Source organism: Equus asinus, chromosome 3 (assembly GCF_041296235.1).
Source record: "Equus asinus isolate D_3611 breed Donkey chromosome 3, EquAss-T2T_v2, whole genome shotgun sequence".
Classification (NCBI taxonomy): domain Eukaryota; kingdom Metazoa; phylum Chordata; class Mammalia; order Perissodactyla; family Equidae; genus Equus; species Equus asinus.
In genome coordinates this window covers 88,338,102-88,364,997 of record NC_091792.1, presented here as the reverse complement: position 1 = coordinate 88,364,997, position 26,896 = coordinate 88,338,102, and the positions used below count along the sequence as shown (strand labels likewise).

At 38.2% G+C, this 26,896-nt stretch overlaps 1 protein-coding gene across 3 annotated transcripts in view; it reads left to right on the top strand.

The window, feature by feature from the left end:
• Window positions 1–1,550: 1,550 nt before the first annotated feature.
• GRID2 (glutamate ionotropic receptor delta type subunit 2) overlaps window positions 1,551–26,896 on the top strand; it is a 1,392,659-nt gene continuing 1,367,313 nt past the window's right edge. For all 3 annotated transcript variants that reach the window (XM_070505363.1, XM_070505362.1, XM_014838689.3), the window contains exon 1: window positions 1,551–2,032. In XM_070505363.1, coding sequence (XP_070361464.1) covers window positions 1,945–2,032 — 88 coding nt within the window. In that variant the 5' untranslated portion in view covers window positions 1,551–1,944. The remainder of the gene's footprint in view (window positions 2,033–26,896) is intronic.

Here is a 26,896-nt window from a genome sequence, read left to right as displayed (position 1 = left end):
GAACGTACAATTGTGTTTGGAGAAATAGGAGCCCAGTTCACCAGGCCAGAGAGAAGGGTTCAAGTAAGAAAGTAAGAATAAAAGAGGTTCGCCAAATTCAAAGGTAAGGGAGGGCTCTGAAAGGGTATTTGAGGAGTTTGACATCCATACACCCCAAGTAGCAACATTCCCAAAGGATTCCAATTATAACTGAAATAATGTTAGGCTTGTTAATACCTGGCCTCATCTGGTCACTTGATTGCGTTAACAAATCTCCAGTCTAAACTGAGGCCAGACTGGATACAAGTTAATCATTGAAGAAAGCCAGTCACAATCGTGAGGATTTCACTTGAAGGAACAAGCTTACAGAAGATCCTTCCATCCCCGGACTGGGAGGCTGTCATTCAGTACTTTCCCCGCTCTTTCCATGGAGCAGCAGTCAACTTCCTCATTCTGAATTTATATATAGGTCCGTTATCAAGCTACTCAATGTAATATTTTGACCAAATGTTTCACTGAAGCATGTACTTGTTTTACTTCTTATTATATGTTTTATTTCAAGATTTTCTTTAACCTTTCCCTATCCTGATTGCCTAAAAAATACACTGGAGACAGAAAAAGAAAATCATCGTACAAAAGGTAATTAGCACGTCCTCTCCTTTTTATAACTTTATAATTGAAATCTCATTAAAAGCTTTCTAGGTCTCTTTTCCCTCAGTGACCAGGTGTCCCTAATTCGTTTTTAACCAATGTGACTAATTCCAGGCAAAGACTAGAAAAAGTCTGATACCTGTTGGAGAAAAGCAATAGCAAGGTTAAATAAGTGGGGTGGCTTTTTTAGGATGCCTTTAACCTCGTAAAAAAAAAAAAAAAAGGCTTCAACGTCTTTTCTCTTAGAGTCCTGCCTTTTTCTCAGTCCCGGTCGAAGATTCCGAGGGAAATGAGAGCACTATTTTGTTTCTCCCTGGTATTGCAGATAGGGGGAGGAGGTGGTTATTAGAGAGAAGCTCTTCCTCTCTCGGTTTCCCTCTCTCCGCCTGACAGCACCGCTCTCCGCGGGCTAGCTCCTTCTCCTAGGTGATCCATTTCCAGACAACGTGGGGCGAGTGCTGAGGCCGCCAGGCTCGCTCCTCGCTCGCTTCCCGCATCCCGCCGGGCGAACCGCTCCAAAAGCATCCTGCAGCCCGCGGCGGCGTCCCTCCGCCGCCCGGCCCCGCCGCTCGCCCGGCGCAACCCCCCCGCCACCGCGCCCGAGCGAACCGGCTCCCGGGCCCGCCTCGCCGAGCTCCACTCCGCGCCTCGCGCAGAAGGGGAATTTTCTCTGCATTACTATCTGCATTGCCTTGAAGTTCACTTTTACTACCCCTCTCGGAGAGGGCTTTTTTCCTCTCGCTACTGGAATCTAGCTGCTCCGCTTGGAATCTCCTCATCTTTCCTTTCCACTTACATTTTATTTTGGCAGCGAAGACAAGTGATTCTCTGCGGGCCGTTGGGGCGGGGGCGGGGGGGGGGGGCGTTCACGGTTGGGGGAGGGGGAGGGGAACATCCGGCGTGAGGGGTGGGGGTGGTCTGTTGGAAGTTGCGGTGGAGCTGGGACCGGAGACCCGCGGCCCCGGCGCAGCGATGGGGATGGTCTGAGCTCCAGCCTCTCCCCCTTGCCCGCGAGCAGCCGAGGCTGGATACATTTTTAAAACGCCAAACTGCAAACAACTCTGGCGATGCCAAAATTCTCCTCCAAGTGACACGGCTTTGTGAAGGCTTCCTCAGTCTGAGCTCCTTCTCTTATTCGTCTTCCCAGCGACGATTAAAAGCTTTGCTCTGGCAATAGGAATTTAGAAAAAAAGAAAAAGCTGCGCTAAACTCTATCGTGACCTCAAACTTTTTGGACTGGTTTAAACAAAAAAAAAAAAACAAAAAAAAAAAGGAAAGAAAATCCATCCTAAAAGAGAATCAGCATAGGAGGACATGGAAGTTTTCCCCTTGCTCTTGGTTTTGTCCGTCTGGTGGTCTCGAACCTGGGACTCGGCGAATGCGGATTCGATCATTCACATCGGTAAGAAAGGGCTGGTGCTGCCCGCGGTTACTTTTACCGTTTCGGTTCGCAGTATTTCCCCGTTGCTTCCCCTCGCTGCCCTCCGTGGGGCTTGTTGGCGGTGGCTTTGGTTCGTTGCCCCTTCCCGCTCCCCTTCCCTCACGCTTGCTCAGTTTTCTGGCAGGATGTGGATGCTCGAACCTTGACTTAGGCTGTTGTTTCGCGGTGAATCGAGGAGTGTGGGCTGGATGCGTGGGGGTCTCGAGTTTACCTCGGTGTGCGTGTGTGCCGGGGCGTGCGGGGGGATGCTAAGTGTGTGGGGAAAGGAAGTTTCATCCACTCTACCTTCCATATTCTTTCCCGGATGTACATTTGCTCCATTTTTAAACATTATCTTTGGGGGAACAGAGGAGGTGTCACCTGTGAGGCGGAAAGAACTGGGGTGGGAGGTGGGGGGGAGCTCCCTTCGGATCGAACAGGTGGTTTTGCAACGTGAGCGGCTGCGTTCGCCGCAGCGTTGTGCGATACTGACGGGGTGCTGGCTGCGCCCCCAGTTTCCTTCTCCTCTTCCCGTCCTCTTGCTTTGCGGTACTCGTGCAGAGTCGCCGCTACGGTGGCAGGAGGGGCTGGCGGCGGTGTGGCCGAGGACCGGGAGCCGCGCGCCTCGCTGCGTCGCTCAGGCTCCCTGGGCCTGGCGCGGCGGCCAGAGCGGCCCCGGGCGCTCGGGCAACGCGGGGAGCAGATGCGCGCGGGCCGCCCTCGTGGGCCGCCTTGCAGACACCTGCCTCGCTTCGCCTCGCCTGGCCGTCAGCTCGGAGTGGCGGCGCAAGGCGAGAGCAAAGGCGCTGGGGTACGGGCCGGGCGGCCTGACTCCGAGAAGGACGGCCCAGCTGGCTTCGAGCTGCTCGTGGCCCCACCTATTGGCAACCAGACGGGCCGGGACCGGCCCCGGAGGGCGGGGGCGGCGGGGGCTGCGCGTCATTATCATGCACGGCGCTCGCAGCTCCAGGCTCCAACTCCTCTCACTTGCTAATCCGTGAGAGCTGAGTGGAGACGGGCTCTTGCAGCCTTTTCTGCGTTAATGCGACGATTTCCTTTTCGGAAATTCGCGTCCGCGGGCCAGCAAGGTTCATTTACCGGGCTGAAGGGAGGCCCCTCTTGGGGAATTTTTCTGGGCACAGGACTTTTGGCTTGATGTTCTGCAAATGGAGCCGACAGATGGGTCGCTGCATCTCCCCTTTCTGTCCCCTTACCCCTCCCCCGGCCACACGCACACAAACACATACACGCTCTCTATTCTAGAAGGGGCACCTGCTCAAGTGGCGGTTGTGCCTGTCCAAGCGAGGGGCTTCTACCTGGTGTGCGCGCCCACAGTGGCCAGCCCCTCAGCTCCAGGGGGCTCCCTCTCTTGGTCTCTGAGCCTGTCTTTTGTAAACATGTCTGCCATTCTCCATCATTTGTATCAGTAGAACCATATATGTCTCTGTGCAAGGGGTAACGAGGTCAGGATTCAGAAAACCTTGCGCTTATGTATTAAGTAAATTAAGCGGTAGATAGCTTGTCTGCTAGATCACGTTTTGCCTGGGGGCTAACAGTGTCTCTGGGTTCAGAACTTTTCAGGGAGAAATGATGGTCTCATTGAGGGGTTCAGTAATGTTCTGATAGAGTTCAGAAAGGAACTGTGCTCCTCTTAGAGAAATGGCATACATTTATGTCCAGTTGTAAATGACTGGAGCAGGAATGCAGATATATATTATCATCCTACTTTTGCATTCATTTTATGATTAAGGCTTTCTGCTTTCTGCTTCTCATCGCTCAGGAGGGAAAGCTTGTGGATCAATGCTTATTTTGTTGCTTATTCTGTGGTTTACACGATAAATACATTATTTGCAAACACCTACAGCTCTTGCTGTCCTTTAACAGATGAATACTACTTTGCAGTGCAGTCTGGGCATTTGTTTCAAAATAGAACGCAACTGTTGTATTTTTTCCTTTGCGTTCTGTTGTCTGTCAGTGTGACATGACTTATTTATAACCAGAGCAAAAAAATGGTGTGTACAAATTACAGATTTCTTTAAAGAGTTGGTTGTATACATTAACTGTGTATATCCTACTAAAAGAAATAGTTACTTCTCAGACGATTAATTTGACCTGAGTGCAATTAGTACATTAGACAAGGGGATTAGCTTCTTTTATAGACTACCTGATATGCCGTGAAGCTAGGAAATTGATGATTATTTCAAACGCTTTGTGTCTTTTATAATGAACTGAAAAATGTTACCCCCAAGTTAAAAAAAAAAAAAAGAAAAAAAGAATGACCAAGACTAATTTGTGTGCACTTCAGAGGATAAAACCCCTTCCACTTCCACCCCCACCCCAGCCAAAGAATAATCAATTCAGTACTGAATGCCCATTAAAAAAATTTAAGTCACCAGTTAATATTCATTGGGTCAGTTTACTTACTTGGTTGGATAGGAAAAGAGAATTAATTATCTTTAGGAGGTGATTGCTTTCATTTAAATATTTAATGTGAGAAATATGCTTATGGCAAATGTATTATTTCAGGACTAAGGGGATGAAAGTGATAAAACTGGAGGGAAAGTGAATATTTGAACTCTAGAGATTAAAGGGGATATGCAGGCATGAAAGGTTTTCCCAGCCTCATGTGATGTCTTCCAGTAGAAAGTAGCTGCAATACGTAGTTCAGGCAAGCTGGAAGATAAAAAGAACTGCCCTAATAGGTTCCTTAAATATTGAATCCTTTTGGTATTGAACCAATGTATGGAGACTCTCTCCATCCTTGTTTCTTTCTCTTTGTTTCTACTTCATGCAGGTGGTTTAATATCAGTTACATGTTTTAAACTCTAATAGTTTTATTAAACACATTAGCTCACTATGATGATAAGATATAATGGTTAGACTCGAATGATTGAAATGGAAATGTATGTATTTCAGTCAAAAATCCACTAATATTGTAATTACTTTGAGTTTCTGTTAAGTCATATTTTAAAGCTTTTGATTGTTTAACAGACAACTTGTTTAATACACATGCTTACACACATACACACAGTACTTAGAATGAATCACCTCCATTGTGATGTTATTTGCCTCCCTGAGAAAAAGGTCTTTAGACATATAAAACCTATGCAATTTTGAATTATGCTTCTACTTTGAGCCTATGCATTGATTGAGTAATTTCATCAGACTCACATTACTTGATTGCTTAGAAGTTTCCTAATGATCTGCATGCTGTAGGAAGAACCAAAAAGTCGTGAGTGGAATGGCAATGATATTGTGTTTTATGAGGCTATTCAGAAGTCGCTCTGATTTATGTAGCTAGAAAGCTCCAAAGTCTTTGAGATTAGCCACGCTGACTGCTATTTTCTTCATACATCAGTCGTCCCACACTCTTTACTCCCTAAACACAACAGGAGTTTAGAGCACTGCTTTAATTAAGCAGGGATTAGGTGGCATTTCCAGTCAACTGCACAGTTTGTGTTTTGCTTCATATCTAATATGGAGGATCTCATGTTTTAACAGTTGAATGTGTGCTCATTTCTTTATCTGGTTCCTGTGCTCAGAGAACTGATTGAAATGAGCTCTCCTCAGCTATGTACCTCTACAAGGGAACACTCAAACAGTGCACTTATTCATTCATTACAAAAATCTCTCACATGTTTTTGTGGTTATCAGTCAGAGTGAAATACCTTGTGCCAAGAGGGAATAGAAACAAAGCATTTACTCATGTTTTTCTCATCAGCAAATGACAATTTATCCTCTTAGATCATAATCGTCAAATATGACACGTTTGAGAAGGCTCAGACAATTCACAAAATACTTTTTCATTGTGAGAAAGTTCAAATTAAAGTACAAAATTGGCGGGTCAATAAAATGTGTCACCACATTAAAAACAATAATAGATGGTAGATTTAAAGCATCAGTTTTATTACTTCTGCACTGAGGACTATTTTATCAAATACAGAAAGTAATAAAAGCATTTCCAGAGGATATACTGTGTCTTCTACCAAAATGTTTCTTTTTCAACACTTTACACGATTTGCATTGGTTAGTGATAGCTCCCAGGAGTCATCAAGGACTCTGCACTGTATAAGATATCTCAATGATTTAAATTATCTTTTATTATTTACAGTAGTTATTCCCTAAGTATGGATAACTTACAGTGTAAACTTCTAAAAAGTCTTAAGAGTAGCTTCTAAATTTAAAATAAGGGTATACTTTACTATTATTCTTTTCTGTATCATTAATACAGTTATTTGAAGCACAATTCAGATGTGCATTGTTAGACAGTGTTATTAATCAATGATATCGACTGTGACATGACTAATAAGCCATTACACTAAGGACCTTTGCTTTCTACTCCAAGTGAAATGTACATCCAATAAATATCTCCTATAAATTTTAATTCAAATATAAATAAAAATCAAGATGATTCACTTTTGACTTATCCGACAGTACAAACCAGTTGAGATTGTTAGGAGTAATGGAAGATGCGTCACATTTAATTCTAATCTCTAAGGCTAAGTTTATCATACTGTAATTTTATCTCAAATGCATATTGTAATTTTAAAACCACACTTTTTAATCCAGCAGTTGTTTTTCTTACTTCACTTGCACAATTTTAGTTTTAAAAAGTAAAGTATTTGGCATTGCTATTGGATCTTCATAATATTTCAGATGACAGACAACATGTTGGCGAGTAGCAATACTTAGACGGTTTTATGCAAATATAATGTTTATTGGAAAATACACTTATGGCCTATAAAGATAGCTTTGCCATTAGGTGTCACTACATTCTGAGCTGTCGTTGCTTTGTAGTCCTACTTGAAAATCTCATGAAATATTTTTTTCTAATTCTCAGAAAAAAATGCCATTTTATGAGGTTTGTGATGCTATAAGATACAGGTGGTTTTTATTTTCAAATCAGAAAAGGAAATAACATCCCTATCTCTTATTCTTGTAAGAATTTAATTCTGGGACATATAAACACCCTCCACTCTCTGGATGGATTAGATTGCTAGACCTAGTGATGTAAATTTTTCACAGATTTAAAGTACAACAGAAATATATTCTTAAACTGATGCTTATTCTCTGTGGAAAAATCTAAGATACCGAGAAAGGTACAGATATGCTTAATAGTGCTGGTGTAAATAGACATTAAGGAATAGAATTTGTTAAGCAACTTCTTAACTGTGGTGGTTCTGTTTACCTCTGGAACATTTGGGGCCTCAAACTGGTTGATGTTTGTAACATGAAACATACACAGTTATGAAAAAAATATACATATACATGTACATGATACGGATATATTTAAAAATAATGTCAACCATTGAGTTTTGTGAATGATCATATATGTTTTCAGATAATTTTAGCCTTGTAAATATTAGGTTTTATGTATTTCAATCTCCTCCACACACACACCAGCAACACCACTGCTACCACCACCATCGGGCTTGTATGGTAGTATAGAACCAGTGTCTGTTATCACTTCGTAATTTTTCTGTTTAATTAATTGTTTTAAAGAGGCAAAATCTTCCTTCTAGCATATACCATTATAAGACTAATGGAGGATGAAACTTAGGTCAACTTTAATCTGATAAATTAGTTTTAACATCGGCAAAATCACTAATTAGAGAATGCAGTGCTAGGTTAAATGAACGAACAGTTTGTCATATTATGTTAGACCTTGCCCTGTGCCAAATTAATTAGTAAACTAGCTGGAATAATGTATTATTAAAAACTCAGAGTAAAATGAAGCGATCAGATGGATGTCTAAAGGATAAGGGGAAGAAATTCTGAAGTAATTCTGAGATTGATTATTAAGAGGACATCTGCGGATTCAGGTCAGTTAAATTGGTGAATTTTAGCATTTGAATGTGGACACAAACTTCAGATGAATGTGAAAAATGTAGGGGGATGTTAAAACATAATAAAAAATGTTGTGGATTACAATTTAGAGGGTTTGGAGCTAAGTAAGAATTTTATTAATAGGTCATTGAGCAACATTGGATGTTACTCACTTTCTTTAATCCTCATTTTTGTCAACCCTAAAACAAGGTTTAGAATAGTGTTCATTTCAGCTCTAAAATGATATGAACTCTGTTTGCGGAATTGGGAGAAGAGATACAGTCAAGTCTGGTTCACATAGCTATACTTAATAGCTAAGTTTAAAGTGAATTTTTAAAAAAAGAAAATACAAGGGGAACTAGAGGGAGCATAAAACCTTAATCGCTCAAATTAAAGTCTCTTTAAAATGAAGATATTTTTGGTATGAACAAGTGTCATGATTAATATATTTGTTCATCAGATAGTCTAGATAACTCCAGTATCAGACTGAGAGAACTGGATTTGTTTGTTTTTGTTTTGTCTAGTGTTAATAGTAAGGTGTTGCATACAGTGGTACTCTTAGATTATACCACAATACTAGTGCTCATTAAGGCTGACTGGAGCAATGAGTAGTTATGTTCTAACCAGCTCCAGCTATAATAGCCTTTAGAATTTACAAACTGGAAGCACACCAGGAATATTAGCATATGTTTGGTATCACTGGAAAATGTAGAGTCTAAAAGAAACAGCCAGTGTTTCTTTAATGTTCTTCCTAGTTTTGGATTCTTACTCCAGGTATTGTGGCTTTTCCCCTGCTGATGTTCATCAGGTGGTTATCAGTGTGAAGCTGAGGCTGAGTTGATCCACGGAAAGCTTCGTTGAGTGAATAGAGGGAGCCCTGAGACAAGCACAAGAAGCTAAGCGCCAACCGGCCTGCCTGTGTGCATTAAAAAATTTGAAATCACTCTGTAGTCAAGTTGCTCATTAACATACATTTTTACAAATGAAAAAAGACCAAGTAATTAATTATATTCAAATAACACTTCTTTTACTTTTTCATCCCCAAATAATTCAAAGTACTATTTTCAAAATAAATAATCATATTTTATTGCTCTCAGTACCTGATCTTTCCTAAGTAGCCTTAAATAAGGTGTTTGCTTCATTATCAAAATCATTATAATTCAAAGTTAATTTTCCTGAAACTACAGGGTATGGTAGGCATTACTGTCAACATGCAGTATGTATGCTAACTGGGAAAATGTTCTTTCATTCAGCATTTAATCTGAACCTACTCTCTTTGAAATACTGTTTTTAGGCCCTGTAATTAAAATGTTGAACAAGTAAGCTATGTGTTTGTATTTAAGGAGTTTACATTCTCATGGGGAAAGCAGTCAGAGAAACAAGAAAATATATGTTATAATGTCAGTTAGTGATAAATACTATGAAGAAAAATGAGGGAATGGCCTGTGAACGAAGTGTGATATTTTGAATAGGGTGATCTGGTACAACATCTCTGAGGAGGTGATCACTGGAGCAGAGACTTGATTCAAAGAAAGGTAGTGAGCCATTTGATGAAAAAGGATTTCAGGCAGTGGGCATAGCAAAGGCAATGGCTGTGAGACAAGACGCTAAAGAATCTGCTTAATTTGTTTTAGGGACATCTTGAAAGTCAGTGTGGAGTTTAGTAGCAAAGCGGGGAGTGGAAGCAAATCAGGTCTGAGAGGCAACTAGGGAAGATCCTGCAGGGACTCCTAGGTCACGGTAAGGTGTTCAGACCTTCTGGGTATACAGGCCGCCCGCTGGAGGGTTGAGCTCAAACACGTCACGTGAAATGGTTTGTATTTTAGAAACATAACCTCCTCTGCTTGGGCAGACTGTTTGGAGTAGAAATACGATGATTAATTTGACTATAGTGAATTGGACTGCGTTGGTAGCTTAACTAGATGAGTAGTTGTCAGATTGTGGCTATATTTTGAAGATAGGAGAATTAGGATTTTTGGATGGCTTGTTCGGCTGGGAGAAATCCAGAGGAAGTAAAGAGGCTTCCAAGTTATTTTACCTGAGTAAGGGAGTGAAATGTGTTACTATTAACTAAAATTGCGAACGTGGAACAATGAGCAAGATTTAGATAGAAATCAAGATTTGTGTTTATTAAATTTGATATTGCTATTAGACATCAAATTTGAGAATTCACGTTGGCAGTGGATTACATGAGTCCGGAATTTAGCGGGGAGTTAGGGATTTGAGCTGTACATTTGGAATTCATCATTGTAGACATGGTCTCTAAAGAAATAGGAAGGGGTAACTCACTTAGGGAATAATTTTATAGGGAGAAGAGCTCCCAGACTATGCCATGGGACGTTCCAAAATCTAGAGGTCGGGGAGAGGGAGAGGGTCCAGGAAAGGAGAAAGATGATTGGCCTGTGAGTTAGAAAGAAAACCAAGAGTGTGTGATGTTCTGGAACCCAAGTGAGGTAAGTATTTCAAGGAGGAAATGAGAAACCCTCTCAACTTCTGTGGATGAAAGCTGAAATTTGACTACTGTGTTTGGAAATGTTGAGGACAAAAGGTGACTTTGACAAAAGTGCTTTCAGTGGACTGGAAGTGACAAAATATTGATTGGGGAGGATTCCAAAATTTCATGGGACTTGAGAAATTCCGTGAGTTTTGCTACGCGAGAACAGTGAGTAGTGGACATGGGAACATGTGGTAAAAGGAGGATTTTTTTTTTATTAAGATTTTATTGTTTTCCATTTTCTCCCCAAAGCCCCCCGGTACATAGTTGTATATTCTTCGTTGTGGGTCTTTCTAGTTGTGGCATGTGGGACGCTGCCTCAGCGTGGTTTGATGAGCAGTGCCATGTCTGCGCCCAGGATTCGAACCAACGAAACACTGGGCTGCCTGCAGCGGAGCACGTGAACTTAACCAGTCGGCCACGGGGCCAGCCCCCTGTAAAAGGAGGATTTTGTTTGTAAAGTTGGGAGTTAGGAGATATATGGTAATCTTTTGAAGGTTCAATCATAAGAAAATTTTCAGTGAGAGAATTTAAAGTAAAATATCTCTTTTTATTCCAAACTGTTCGATTCCTGAATTTGGATAGCAAGTGTTCAAATAGAACTGTTTTGTTTTTTTGGTTATCGTTGTTTTTTGTTTTGTTTTGTAATCTTGGACCAAGTTTGGCCAAATCATTGGCTAATGCCAGTGGAATTAGCCAGAGAAGCTTAGATGTCCTCTCTGAAACAGACTCTATTAGTTGTTCTGCATTTTTGATTCATTTAGTTTCCCACATTAGCATTCAAATTCAGATAAAAATTTCTTACCTGAAATATGTTGAATTATACCTTAAGGAGTGTTGATATACCATTATGAATAGAATCGACATTGAGTCATTTGGTAATGTATTAATTTTAAGAACACGCGAAATTCCTATATAATAAGTGGTATTAAAATAGCATAAAGTCCTCTTGCTACAATAGACGAGTTTGATTGATTATAGGTTTTCTCTCAGTAAATTCTATTATGCATTTGATTTACTTGAAAAATCATTTTGAGGGCTGGCTGGGTGGCATAGTGGTTAAGTTTGCATGCTCCACCTCAGAGGCCTGGGGTCCACAGGTTTGGATTCGTGGTGTGGATTTACACTCTGCTCATCAGCCATGCTGTGGAGGCATCCCACATATAAAAATAGAGGAAGACTGGCACAGATGTTAGCTTAGGGATAGTCTTCCTCAAGCAAAAACGAGGAAGATTGGCAGTAGATATTAGCTCAGGGACAATCTGCCTCACCAAACAACAACAATAACAACAACATTTTGGAGCAATTTTTTAAAAAAGAATACAGTTATTTCACAAGGCAGTGCATATCATTGCCGCATTGCCACATAGAAATTAAATAGGTGGAAGAAATTCACATGATATTAACTTTTAGTGACACATCTAAATATTTCCTTTTATGGAACTTTCACTTCTATTTTTGCTATACCATAGCTGACAGATCTTTAGTCATAGATGAAAATGAGGAAAAAAATGTTAAAATTTTCTAACTTCAGAATTCACCCTTCTGTAAATGAGTCTGAGTTCTTTCATTGGTCTCCTATTAATACACACAGAAGTTATGTGTATTACATTGATTTTGCACCTAAAATAAGAATATTTGTATTAAAATAAGGATGTCAGTAGCAGGGGAATTATATTTTTCTGTGTTCTTTGTCATTTCCAGTGCTATCTCCTCTATAAAAACATTTTATCTTATGGAAACAGTGTAATATGAATGTCACAGGGCTGTTTCTGCTTGGGTACATCTATTAATTGAGGCGTGAACATGTAACACATGAACAGTGAGGGGATGGGAGCCCTGTGGTTTTGGCACAGCAGTGACTGAAAAACAGTGCAAGCTATGCTATGGCCGGAGCAGAGGAACATAATTAATGAAATATATAACATCAAAAGATATTTTATACTTGCTAGTTCATAACTTCCTGGGGTGGTGAAATGTAATCATTTGAAGGAAATTCTTAGCAGATTTAAATCCAAATTTCGGTTGGAATGGGCACCTAAAATTGGTGAAGTGCTTAACATGGTGATAACAGGAAGCTGGTGAATTTTCCTTTTAGAAATACCAGCAACTCTCAGCATAGCCCAAAGGAGGCATGGCCTTTATGAAAACCATTGTAAATTTATTCTTGACAAAACTGTTTTAAAATTTTTGACACCTCATTATTGTAGGTGGTGGCTTGTGACCCAGACTTGAAAGGGATTACTCTTCTGTTCTGTGTTGGTGCTGTCATGGTGGCTTTTGGATGTTATTTATAATTCATTATTTTCAAACTGAGAAATCGTGATTGATATACTCATATTCCATTTGTAGAAAATATAATTTTAAGGTTACATGGAAACCATAACGTGACTTTTTTTGGGATTCAACAAATGCTTATTGAGCACCTGTTACGTGCTCAGATGAATACCACAGTATTCACGTAAGACGTGGCTCCTATCCTTTAGGTACGTCTGTCTTTGAGATAATATTGTTATATTCCTAATAATAATAATAATATTCCTAATAATAATATTAGGAAGCTGAAAGTAGACCAATTCAGGACTCACGGTTAGATGACTGTGGTCTGTTATGGCACTGGAGATTGTGATAATTCAATAAATGCCATCTTTATGGTGATTTAAGATGCCATAAAGCAAACATATATTTCATAAAAAAAATTATAAAAGGGATAAGGAGATTACCACTTACAGAAGGTTTGACCCAGCCTTCTGATGGTTAATCATTCCTCATGTTGTACCTATGGACTACAAAGTCAGTAGACTCATGCCATAATCAGTGCTAAGGGAAAGTCTCTACCTTTTGCCTCTTTTCCTCTTATTTATTTGTTTTTTTCTATCAAGGCCAAGTAACGGAGGAAGTGGTTTTAAGGTCCAGTTATCCTGTAGTCAGTAAAACTAATGAGATCCTTTCTAAATCTAATGCCACGTATCAGATCATTCCACCAAGTGTGGTTTCTTGGATATGGAGAAATTAAATTTACTCTTCTAGTTTACTGTTTAAATTTAAAATTACTCTCATACTTTTGAAGTTATTAGTATACTACTGTTTCATATTACTGTTCTGTACTTTCTTCCAGATATATAAAACATCAGTGAAAATGACAGTTTTATACTATAGCAAACAAAAGGGGAAAATTACCTGACAGAAAAAGTGAAACGAGTTACCTTTACAAGTGTAATAACTATTGGTGGAAAACATATTTATACCAACTTTTAATTATGTGGGTGTGATTGAGAATAGGACAAACAGCGAAATTGAAAATAACAGAGTTCAAAAACTAACTGGCCAATACTTAGCATTTTTCTCCACAAGAGTTCCTGCTGTGGTTGATAAACAGTTAATAAATAACAAAACTGGCTGCTCTGACTCTTTCTTTTTATTTTTCCTGTCCACCCTTCAGTGGCAATGCTAATGAGCAGTGAAATGGCCAAAAGCAAGGAAGAAGGAGCAAAGGGTTTTAGATAATCCATAAACCGGAAAATCAGCCCCTGAATGGTCATATGCACAGGCTTGCTGAGAAGAAATCGTTCTATTTTCTCAAAATATTGCCCAGATTCTGAAGATAGAACTTGCTCTTGGCTGCTGGCTTGTAAGAGGAGCGAAGCTTCTAGGACACCAAAGAGGAGTACGCTGAATGACAGGCTGGGGGCAGAGTACAGAATATTATTGGGAAAAGAGTGCCCTGCAGGGGGAATATTGCTGACAGCCAGGACCCTCGTGATGAGCTCAGTTCCCTGTGTCATGTCTATGGTGATTTTCTTTAAGAAAATATATGAATTTCAGCTATACTTCTTAAACACTTTAGGTACTAAAATGTGCTGGATTGACATTCCTATCAATATACATTGTGTGCTGAGCATTACATTGTGTATTCCCAGTTGGCTTCCAGCTGATGCTGTATTACAGACCATAAGGAAGAATTGGAATAATGCACTTGTGGAAAGAAACTGTGAAGCACATGGCAATGATAAGTGCAAAAATCTGGTTAGTGGGTAATTGGGGGCTAGAGAGGAGAGAAGAGAAGGTAATATTGTTAAAGAAAGGGACATGGTTTTAATATTATGTCATTTATTAAGCTGAGTGGTTGTTTCAAAAGTGTTGATTTCATATACATATATATATATTTGTAAGTAATGATCTATCTATATATATTTGTAAGTAATGATGTATCTGCTGTTGCCTCTGCTCACAGCAAAATCTCCTGGTTCAGTTCAGTTCCACCATTGTTAAGGAATGAAGTCTGTCTTTCAGACTCCATCTGCCACATAGGGTGGTTCAGTCCCCACCGCTCTTTGGAGAGGAGAGTGCTTACGATATGCCAGGATCGTTAAATGGCAAGTCAGAGAACAATTCAGAAGCCCGTGTTCAAGCATGGGGCTCTCTGTGAAGGATTCAACAAGCAAGTCACTTCTCTATCATTTAGGACTTTGGCTTTGAATATTTGTTTCTCCTTTGGGATGGACAGGGGGTGCCCTTAAGTGTTCAAGTGAGAGAGAAGAGGGGGAGGAATGTAAAGTGAGAACAACTAGGTCAAGGCTATGAGAAGTAGTTTGGAATATTCAATGTTTTTAATATTTCATAATACATATTTAAAAAGATAATGTGTAGTACTTTTGTAATTGCTATTATTTTAGCTTACCACCTTCTATCTAACCCGTGGGGTAGAAAGTATGAACGATTCTTTTATAAAGTATCCTTAGAAATACTCTTAAGAAGAGAATTTTTTCTTGATCTTATATAGACGTTATTCTTGGCTCATAGTAATTGATAATGAAACTAATCCACCTAATTGATATTTTTATGTTTTAATGTTGTGTCCATCATGCCAAATATAAACTAAGGTACTATATACTTCAATGATAAGCAGATGAAGAGCTTCTTGCAGCCAACTGAGCTTCCTGATGTAGCCATTGATTGAATTTCCAATGGAATAGATCATTTTAATCAGAAGGAATGAGAAGAAGAAAAGCTTCCACAAAACAGCCTTGGAAGCTGAGAAGAGATTATTTTTTTCCACAGCTTTATTGAGATATAATTGACATATTGTGTAAGTTTAAGGTGTAAAACTTGTTGATTTGATAAATTTATATATTGCAGAATAATTACTACCAAGTAGCATTAGTTAACACCTCCATACCATCACATAATTCCAATTTCTTTTTTATGGATAGAACATTTATGATTACCAACTTTCAGAACCATTTATGATTTCAACTTTCAAGTGTATAATACTGTATCATTAGCTATAATCACCATGCTATATATTAGATCCCCAGAACTTGGTATTCTTATAACTGGAAGTTTGTACTCTTTCATCAATATCTCCTCCATTTTCTTCACCCCTCAGCCACCGGTAACCACCGCTGTAATCTCTGTTTCTCTGAGTTCAGCTTTGTTAGATTCCACATATAAGTGATATCATGCAGTATTTCTCTTTCTCTGCCTGACTTATTTCACTTAGCATACTGCCCACAAGGTTCATCCAAGTTGTTGCAAATGTAGGGATTTTCTTCTTTCTCATCGCTGAATAATATTCCATTGTGTGTGTGTGTGTTTATTTTCTTAATCATCTCACATCTTCTTTATCCATTCATTCCTTGACAGACACTTAGGTTGTTTCCATGTCTTAGCTATTGTGAATAATGCTACAATGAATGTGGGAGTGCAGATATCTCTTCAAGATCCTGATTTCAATTCTTTTAAATATGTACCCTGAATTGGGATTGCTAGGTCATATGGTGGTTCTATTTTTAATTTTTTTTTTGGTGAGGAAGATTTGCCCTGAGCTAGCATCCGTTGCCAATCCTCCTCTTTTTTTTTTTTTTTTTTGCGTGAGGAAGATTATCCCTGTGCTAACATCTTTGCCCATCCTCCTCTGTTTTTTGTATGTGGTTTTCCTCTACAGCATGGCTGATGAGTGGAGTAGGTCTGTGTCTGGGATCCGAACCTCTGAGCTCAGGACTGCCAAAGCGGGGCATGCAGAACTGTAACCACTTGGCCACAGGGCCAGCCCCTCTATTTTTAATTTTTTGAGGAAGCTCCGTACTGGTTTCTATAGTGGCTGCATCAATTCGTATTCCCATCAACAGTGCGCAAGACTTTCCTTTTCTCCATACCTTCCCCAACACTTGTTACCTATTTTCTTTTTGATGATACCCATTCTAACAGATGTGAGGTGGTATCTCATTGTATTTTGATTTACATTTCCCTGATGATTAGTGATGGTGAGCACATTTTCGTGTACCTGTTGGCCATTAGAATCTCTTTTTTGGAAAAATGTCTATTCAGTTCCTCTGCCCATTTTTTAATCAGTTTTTGTTGTTCTGTCTTGCTATTGACTTGTATGGGTTCTTTATATGTTTTGGATATTAACCCTTATCAGATATATGACTTACAAATGTTTTCTCATTTTGTAGGTTGCGTTTTCATTTTGTTGATTGGTTCTTTTTCTGTGCAGAAGCCTTTTAGTTTGATGTAGTCCAGTTGTTTGTTTTTGCTTTTGTTGCTTGTGCTTTTGGTGTCACACAGGAAATTACTGCCAAAACCAATGTCAAGGAGCTTACCACCTATGTTTTCTTCTAGGAGTTTTATGGTTTCAAGATTTATGTTTAAGTCTTTAATCCATTTTGAGTTAATGTTTGTGAGTGGTATAAGATAGTGGTCCAGTTTCATTTTCTGCATGTGATTATCCAGTTTTCTCAACACCATTTATTGAAAAGCCTCTTCTTTCCCCATTGAGTATTCTTGGCTCCCTTGTCAAATATTACTTGATCATATATGTGGAGGTTTACTTCTGGGCTCTCAATTCTGTTCTGTTGATCTATGTGTCTATTTTTATGCCAGTACCATACTATTTTGATTACTATAGACTTGTAGAAATCAGGCAGTGTGAGGTCTCTGGCTTTGTTCTTCTTTCTCAGAATTCCTTTGGCTATTTGGTTTTTTTGTGGCTCCTTACAGATTTTAGGATTTTTTTTCTTTTTCTATGAAAAATGCCACTGGAATTTTGATTGGGATTTCATTGAATCTATAGATGGCTTTGAGTAATGTGGATATTTTAACAATATTAATTCTTCTGATCTATGAACATGGGATATCTTTCCATTTGTTTGTGTCTTTTTTGATTTCTTTCATCAAAGTCTTATTGTTTTCAATGTACAGATCTTTCACCTTCTTGGTTAAATTTGTTCCTAAGTATTTTATTGTTTTTGATGCTAGTGTAAATGGGATTATTTTCTTTACTTCTTTTTCAGATGTTTTGTTGTTAGTGTATAGAAACACAACTGTTTGATTTTGTACCCTACAGCTTTACTGAATTTGTTAATTAGTTCTAGCAATTTTTTGGTGGAGTCTTTAGGATTTTCTGCATGTAAAATAATACCATCTGAGAACAAAGATCGTTTTACTTCTTCCTTTCCTATTAGAATGGCTTTTATTTCTTTGTCATGCTGATTGCTCTGGCTAGGACTTCCACTACTATATTGCATAAGTGTGGTGAGAGCGGGCAACTGTGTTTTATTCCTGATCTTAGAGGAAAAGCTTTCAACCTTTCAGGATTTAGTCTGATGTTGGATGTGGGTTTTCATATTTGGCCTTTATTTTGTTGAGGGATGTTCCTTCTAGACCCAATTTGTTGAGAGGTGTTCTTTTTTTTTTTTACCATGAAAGAATGTTATATTCTGTCAAATTTTTTTTCACAAGAGGCTATTTTAGAATGTCGGGTCCACCAAGCCTTTGTCCTCAGGATTAACAGGGGAGATGCACAGGCCAACTATTAGTTTCTTGAGGCTGATTAAGTACCCAGCAGCTGACCCTTAGGAAAATGATTATCTTTCTTTTTGGTTCTGTTTAAGTTGTATTTATTCGTTTCCCTTTCTGAACAAAGCAGAGAAGAAATAATACTAGCATGCAAGAGGGAGACCCATGTTGAGGAAGTCAGAGACAATACTTTGTTTCTTTTTGAATTTCAAGGACAATCACAGTCCTGGCAGACCACAGACAGTTGTGAAATGTTTCATTGATTGCTATAGGCAGCATATTAAGAGATGAAATATTGGAATGCTGCCTCTGTGTTGCTGATTTTCAAGTATGCCCAGATTAACCTTTAGGGATTAGAAAGCACTGTTAATTTTGACAGAAGCTTTCTATTCTTCAGTAATGTATATTAAACGATAACTACCTTCCTCCCCTCAAAAAACTCATGAGACTGAAACTATTTTCATTTTGAATGAAAAAAATGTGATCAGTATAAGTTATTCTACTTTATAAATTGGACTACATGGGAAAAGAAACGTTTGTTCACCAGTGTAATGAGAAAACAAAATCTAGCTGGGACACGTTGTGACCAAAGCCATGGAGTTATGAAATAGTCTAGCAAATGAGGGAAATGGCAAGTAATTCCATTTAGAAGAAGCATAAGTTACAATGGGAGATATGGCAAGAGAGGAGGCTAGAAGTTAGGAAGATCCCTGTGAGATCCATGGGAATCCTCTAGATAATTGAGGCAAAGAGATGCCCAGCTTTGTGTTATAAGACCTTAACAGTGGCAGTGTGGTAGATGGAGAACAGTTAGAAGACCTTGGCAGTGCTCAGGGTGTGTGTTGGTGAAGGGCTGTGCCAAGCTGTGGCAAATGGGAATGGAGAGGAGGATTTACTTAGGAGAGAGGCTGAGGAGCTTGTATCCATTGACTCGGTCATTCTTTAGAAGTGGAAGTAAAAGAGGAAACTCTAACATCATTCTTGAGTACCATCTTGAGTCACTGAGTGAATGCAAGTGCTGTTAACTAACATAGGAAACCGAGAAAGACGAGAGAAACTCAGTTCAGTGAGGACTCCAGATTATTTTGGGAACGACTGTGAAGTGTCATATCCTAGACAACAGTTTCCCAATAATCCCCCTTCCTGACTCAGATGGAGAAGAGAAGGATCATTCTCCCTAGTAATCAATCCTATTTTGATCTACAAAAGGAAACAGTTTTTTTCTGGTCATTCATTCCTAACTTTTCCCTCAGATCCCATACTAATAGTGTCATTTCCTATTTAAAATGTGAACCATTCAGAACATTTTTGAGCTACTTGAGTTCAGAAAAAAGTAATTCTACAATAGCAAGAGCCTTATGATCTTTTAGTCCCTCTGTGTGCTTATTTATCAGTTCAGAATTATTAATTCTAAATAATATTACTGACCTTTTCAAGTGTATATCTTCATTCTCATTTCTTATGAGTATACTTTTTTTTTTTTATCAAAGGCTGGGGCTAATATTAAGAGAATAGGGCTGTTAATTTATTTGCTATCCATTTCCAATCAAGACAGTTTTAAAATGGGATGATCTCTGACAGAATCTTAGTTTGTCAAAGGTAAAATAAAAATATGATAATTTAAATTTCTTACGCATGATTGCTTTTCTAGTTTCATATTGCAAGTAGAATCCCCTTATGCAACTTAATAGAATTATGTGGAAGAGTAAAAATATTTCCACAGAATTTTGTATTCTTTAGTTACACATTATCTGCAAACATAATTAGCTGAAGGGGAGGAAAACTGTGCTTCTAGAATTGTAGTAGCAAAGCCTGAAATGGACACAGGTCCCATTTAGAGCATACTAAAGGGATCTTGTTGGGACTGCAGGCCTCATCTTTTTAGTATCTGAGAAGACTCTACTTTGTAGTTAAGGATCTGTGTTCTCAGATAACCAAGAGTTTGCAAACACTGATCTGGAGTCAGAACAAAGTGAAAACAGAGGCAGCGTGTCTGCATGTGTGTAAAAACACAGGATGAACTGAGGAGTGGAAAGGAGTGGATCCAGATAAGGCTGTCTCTTTTCTGCCTCGGTGTGTCTTTGTTTAGAGCCTAGCTTTTCAGCCTGTTTTTATAACATGTACTATCAATGCTCAATCCAGTAAAACAGTTTAGGTATGACATTATCAGAACTTAATTTTGCCCTCTCTCACTGTTTTGTTCTTACTAAGTTGATGCATTGTCAGAGAGCCACAGATGGAAAATTGACTGCTCCAGTTGGGAGAAAGGCTTCCAGCATCTCTGTCTTGCTCTCAGGCTCTCTAATTGGTTTTCGAGTAGATTCTGGGATAAGAAATTTAGAGTCAGTGAAGGATAACCTGAGTGAGTTGAGTCAGTCAAAAACTGTATGATTGGTGATTTTTCTTTCTTAAACAGTGATAGTGGGATATAGTACCAACAAAAGAAGCATGAGATTTGATGTCAGAGTTATGTAATGAAATCTCGTCTTGGTCACTTTGCCACTTCCTAGCTGTGAAGTCTTTGGATAAGTAATGAAACTTTGAAAATCTCAAATTTACCTGCTCCTATTTCCTCTCCACCTCATCTGTTATAAGGATAAACTATAATAAAATTTAAAATATGGACTTGTGGACAATGCGAATAGTGTGTATTCTTCAGGAGACTGAGCTTACAATTTAAATATAATGCCCATCAGGGTCTGCCCTGGGTCTGGGTTGTGCATTAGAAAGTGGATGCCTGAGATCAGATGGGGCTCCCTGTTTATCCTCTGTTCCTGAAACATTAATTCAGATTTACAACTATGACTTTTTTATAACATATAAACCAAAGTTTAAAGTCTTTATTAAAGTAACTGAATTTAAGATTAACTATTTTTGTCAAAGATGATATTTCACTCTTAATTTACATGAAATAGATGGCTAAAATGTTATTTGTTATCACTGATACTGATTTTTAGCTATGCTCTCATGGCCGCACCCTTTGATTTGAAATAGGATGATCTTATAGTTTATTATCCAAACCAGAACTCTCAAGAGTGAAAACTTGCAGTATTAAAATTTCTGCTGGGGTGAAAGGGGCAAACTAGGGCTGACAGGAGGCAGACAGGCACCAGGCAGCACTCTGTTTCAGTCTTACCTGTGGGCATGTGATCAGCTTGCAGTTTGGTGCAGCCGCAAAGCTCCCCTAGGCACGTCCTCTTTCCATAGGCTGTGCTGCTGTCTTAGCAACAGGTTGTTCCTTCCTCTTATCTAGGTCTTTTGTTCTCATTAAAGAAATGGACTTAGGTTTTGTGTTTTTTCAATTATGTAGAGCGCTTTTCTTGAAAGACAGCAGAAAAAAGGAAAAATAGCTAAGTTTAGTTAGCTTTGTTCAGACAAGCATATTTAGCTGATTTTTTTAAAATCAGAAATTAGTATCTGTAATCGCTCCCTTTATTCTTTCACATACATTCTCCCTGTTTGCTATTTGACTGCTGTTCCTAGCTGAGCTCACTGGATATTGGCAGTTGCAGAAATTCGTACCTAACCTCCGATGCTGTGTCTCTGGAACTAAATAAAGGACGTGTATTTTCACATGGAGTGGACTGTTTCAAGAAATATAAAGACAGTTTACAACAAACATTTAAATTTACTTTATTTTTGCATCCTAAAAGGAGAAATCATCAAGTAAACACGTTTTGATAATTTTTTTTATTTTAAGATTTTATTTTTCCTTTTTCTCCCCAAAGCCCCCCATATACATAGTTGTATATTCTTCGTTGTGGGTCCTTCTAGTTGTGGCATGTGGGATGCTGCCTCAGCGTGGTTTGATGAGCAGTGCCATGTCCGTGCCCAGGATTCGAACCAACGAAGCACTGGGCCGCCTGCAGCGGAGCGCACAAACCTAACCACTCGGCCACGGGGCCAGCCCCTTGATAATTTTTTTAATAGGAGTATATTATAAAGTAGCAAATACTCCAAATAAAAGGAGGATAGCCTTAACACTTAAAGTTTCTTTTGTTTTTTATTGCAGTAGCATTGGTTTCTAACATTATATAGTGCATAATTTACATTAGAGTTTGATATTTGTGTTGCATATTTTATGGGTTTTTAATTTTTTTAATTTATTTTTTATTGCAGTAACGTTGGTTTATAACATTGTATAAATTTCAGGTGTACCTCATTATACTTCAGTTTCTTTGTAGATTGCATAGTGTTCACCACCAAAAGACTAGTTACAATCCATCCCCACACATGTGCCCTGTCACCCCTTTTACCCTCCTCCCTCCTGCCTTCCCCTCTGGTAACCACCATTCCAATCTCTATTTCTATGTGTTTGTTTGTCTTTGTTTTTATCTTCTACTTATGAGTGTGATCATATGATATTCGACTTTATCCCTCTGACTTATTTCACTTAGCATAATACCCTCAAGGTCCATCCATGTTGTCACAAATGGACAGATTTCATCATTTCTTATGGCTGAGTAGTATTCCATTGTGTATAGATACCACATCTTCTTTATCCATTCATCCTGTGATGGGCACCCAGGTTGCTTCCAAGTCTTGGCTGTTGTGAATAAGGCTACAATGAACATAGGGGTGCATATGTCTTTATACATTCATGTTTTTGTGTTCTTTGGATAAGTACCCAGCAGTGGAATTGCTGGATTGTATTGTGGTTCTAATCTTAATTTTTTGAGGAAACTTCATACTGTTTTCCACAGTGGCTGCACCAATAGTTAAAGTTTCAAAGGTGCATATTTAAATTTTTATTTTCTTATAGAAGATAAATATAAAATATTCTTTTGTGATTTTTAAATTAATTATGCCATAACGTCTGTGTTATCTAATTTGTTCAACCTCAACAAACTTCTCTTTGAGAAGTATGCGCTTCTTCAGTTTGGTGTAAAAGTCATTACATTCCCTTAACCTTACTTCCTCTTTGTTCAAAAGCCTGGTTTTCCCTCAAGAAATGATCATGTGATGCCCTGCATTGGCCTTTAACCCTCACCCTCCTATTCTTCTCTTGCTACCCCAGTTCATATAAACCTTATCTGCTTTTCTTCACTTTTGCTGCCCACGTCATCACTTTCTGTGTTTTCCAAATGTGGAGCTGGATTTGAGAGTATCCTCCTCAAACTTTGCTCCATAGAAGATTGCAAGCTTCCTCCTTTCTTCATCTGTGGTCATTTTTAGACTTAGACAGACCCTGTTCTCTAAGTCATCTTCCCTGTAGAAATTATTTAATCATAGAGACTCCCAGCTGGGAGAAATATTAGTGATTGTCTACAGTGTAAAGTCCTCTTGTCTTTAATGAGCAAATTGAGAGGTTAAGTGACTTGAATGCTGTATAGATAGGAATTTTTAAACAGTCTATTAAGCATAATTTTTACCAAAAAAAGTAATTATATTCACATCGTCGAAGAAGTAATGTGGGCTATTGGCCAGGAGATAGAAATAGCCCAATTATGTGGAATTGGATAATTGTTTTCATTAACATAGGGTCCATTTTGCCTGTGCTCCACTATATTGCTGCAGAGTACTGTAATTAATTCCTTTGACGCCTGCTAATATAATGTTAGAGGTAGCTAACCCAATTGTTGGGGAACTATTTCCACAAGCTGCTAGGGGCAGGACTGCTCCTAGAATTTAAAGGCCAGCGGAGTCTAGCCCAGGTCCAAACCCTGTTCCTCAGACTACACACTCCAGTCTTCCTTCCTCATTCTCTCTCCTTATCCCCTCCTTCTCCCCTAAACTCAGGTTGGAACTCGTTTCTTCTAAGATTTACTGAAGTTAATTCTGTCTCTATCAAAACGTGTCATCATGCATTTATTTTAATTGCTTGAGAATATGCCATTTCTTCCTTGTTTTTATCAGTCTTGGACAATAATTTCAACATTCTCAACCTTAGTGTTTTCAAATGTAAAATGTAGATATAACCACCTATCTTGAAGGGACAAATGAAAAGTAAATTAAATAAATAAAGCGAATTAGAAAAAAAATGAAATAGTGCCTGGCACAGAATGAGTTTTCAATAAATATTAGTTTGCTGTCCCCTTTCTTCCTTGTCTTCCTTCAAAACTTCAGAAATACAATATTATTATTTAAATAGCTGTATATTTTATTTTTCTGTTTTGTTGTGCATATTTGCCAAATATCTTGAGGCTGGAGTTAATTGATTTTTGTTATTATGTCAAGTGAAGAGGAAAACTGTCTATGAAAATATGGGTTATTTATATTCTCATTTTCAAACTCAAACAAAGAGATTTGCTGTTTGTTTAACATGACAGAAAACACCTCAAACAATTTTGTGGACTTTTTTCATCCTTTTTGTTTTTTGCTTCAGAACTTCCATAAAATAGATGTTTTTCTACTTACTTATCAGCTCATAATCTTTCTTCTGCCTGGACCATTCTGAGATATAGCCATTCTTTAAGTTTTCTTTCAAATCCATGATATACTTTTTATATCTTTAAAGCTGTAATCTCATTAACTAGTATCATTTTCTGATTTTTTTAATACCCATACTATAATTATCAATTATTTGATTACCTTCTAATTTTATTTTAAAATTATCCTCCGCTCCGTTTCTAAACCTAATATTTACTGTACTGAAATTTGTTTTACATGTCTCATGTTTACGTAAAAAATTCTGTGGGAAAAAATTGTGTGTTGATAAGAAAATGAAGGGATAGAGAAGTCACAGTGATTTGGTAAACATTTCATTCTCTTGGCAATTTTACATATTGGTAGTGATTTACTAATTGTTCCTTTTTTCAGTTAAACTAGACTTGTCTTCTAGAATTGAGCTATTAATGTGATTTTAATCAGTAGAGCTAACTCCACAGATTTATAACTGATTAAAGGTCAGTAAATTATTTGGGCATTTGAAGCCAAATCAGCCTCATTAGTATAGAACCCTGGATTTAAAGTCCACAATTTAATTTTATTTTAAAGGCACTTTAATAAAAAGGACTTTTATTGTATTGTACATTTAAAATTACCATTATTAAAAATAAAATACAACTGAAGTGCTTCCGTAGTGTATAAAGGGATCATTGAACTAGTTTCCCCACCTTGGGCACTACTATCATAAATGTGATAGATCAGATATCGTCCTCTTAGTCCTACTTTATCTCTCTGTGACAATACACAGAGGACACTATAGAAGATAACAAAAGAATATAGTGAAAATAACTAAATATGTTCTCTGTAATGAGAATAATATATAACTTTTTATTCATAGGCATATATAGGAAGCAATAATTAGAGTGACCTTTATTAAGCACTCAAAATATGCCAGTCATTGTTGCGAATACTTTATAGCTGTTATCTCATTAAATGTTTACAATAACCCTAATGATGCCATCATCATTTCCATTTTGCAAATGAGACTGAGGGAAGTTTAGTGGTGCTATCTAATTTGCCTAACTTCACTCAACCACAGCACATAAATAGTAGGGTCTGACACCTGTCCTCATCTCTTCCCTTGTTAATTGTGGCTAGAGAATAGTTTCTGTTGGGTTTGTGTCTATTCCGTGCATCCTATGTTCTTTTTTCCTCTGGCAGTCACTTTGCCAACAAGAAGCCAGATTCTCTCTTAAGAGCCTTCTCTGATTTTCTAGTCAGTGTGATGCAGGGTCCCCTATACATTTCTCACCACATTCTAATATTATTGGAGCTTTGCATTGGATTCTCCATCAACTTGAAAGAAAAGAAGAGAAGAGCAAAATGTCTCTTCTAATGAGTTGTCATTACAGAAGAAATCAATCTTACTTTTGTTGGTCACTCACAAATGAGTGTTATTGTGGCTTTTTCTGAGTGATACAGTATCACTGATTAATAAAAAATCAGTATTAAGCTCAGTGTCTACATCTTCAGTATCTGTTCATTGGTGTCCAGTTAGTTATCAGTGCATTATACAAGTATGTGAAGCTGGCATAGTCTTCATTTCGCGTTGTTCCTAGAAAATTAAATATCTCTGCTCAGCAACATTCCTGCCTGTAATTCAAAATAGAGTTCTTTGTGCCCTCTTGATCTTGGGTTTCTATTGAGAAAAACTCCCTCAGAGTCCCATTTTAGAGTAGGTCACATGCCAGGAAGTAACCAGATGTGTGTCACATGTATTCTGTTCTACCTTCTCTTCCCACTGAGAGATGGCAGTGGTTAGTTAGCCATAATTCCTTGGCCAGATCTTTAGGTTAAGCTCACTCAGTCCTACATAATATTTGACCGACATTATTCTTTGAGGAAAAACAAATTGATTTAATTTAATTATTTCACAGAAATGACATTATACTATTTTAGTTTCACATTTTAACAAATGAAAATTTTAGATTATGTGTTTTAATGTGTTCTTTCCTGAAATTCTGTTTTGCTCTAATCCAGCAGACATTTCAAACATTCTTTCTGAATGTGTATTCTTTTGCTGCCCCTCTCATGTGTGGAATAGAAAGGAATGAAAATAAAGTTATAATGATTAAGGTAATGTACGAAGTGGGAAAAGAAGGACCTAGTGCATCATTGACAACGTTATTTTTGTATTTGGGAGGGTGAGGCACTGTGTTAAGGGAAGCGCCTTCAGGAAGGAAAAAAAGGAAAAAGAAAAGGTTACTTTTATCAGTGTGTTTTAATTGTGCTCCTTTAATATGTTAATATATAAAGTGATAAATGCTCACCCACTTAAAAAGGAGCTGTACAAAGATAGAGACAGGGAGAAATGTCAAATGTAGAATAAGAACAAAAAC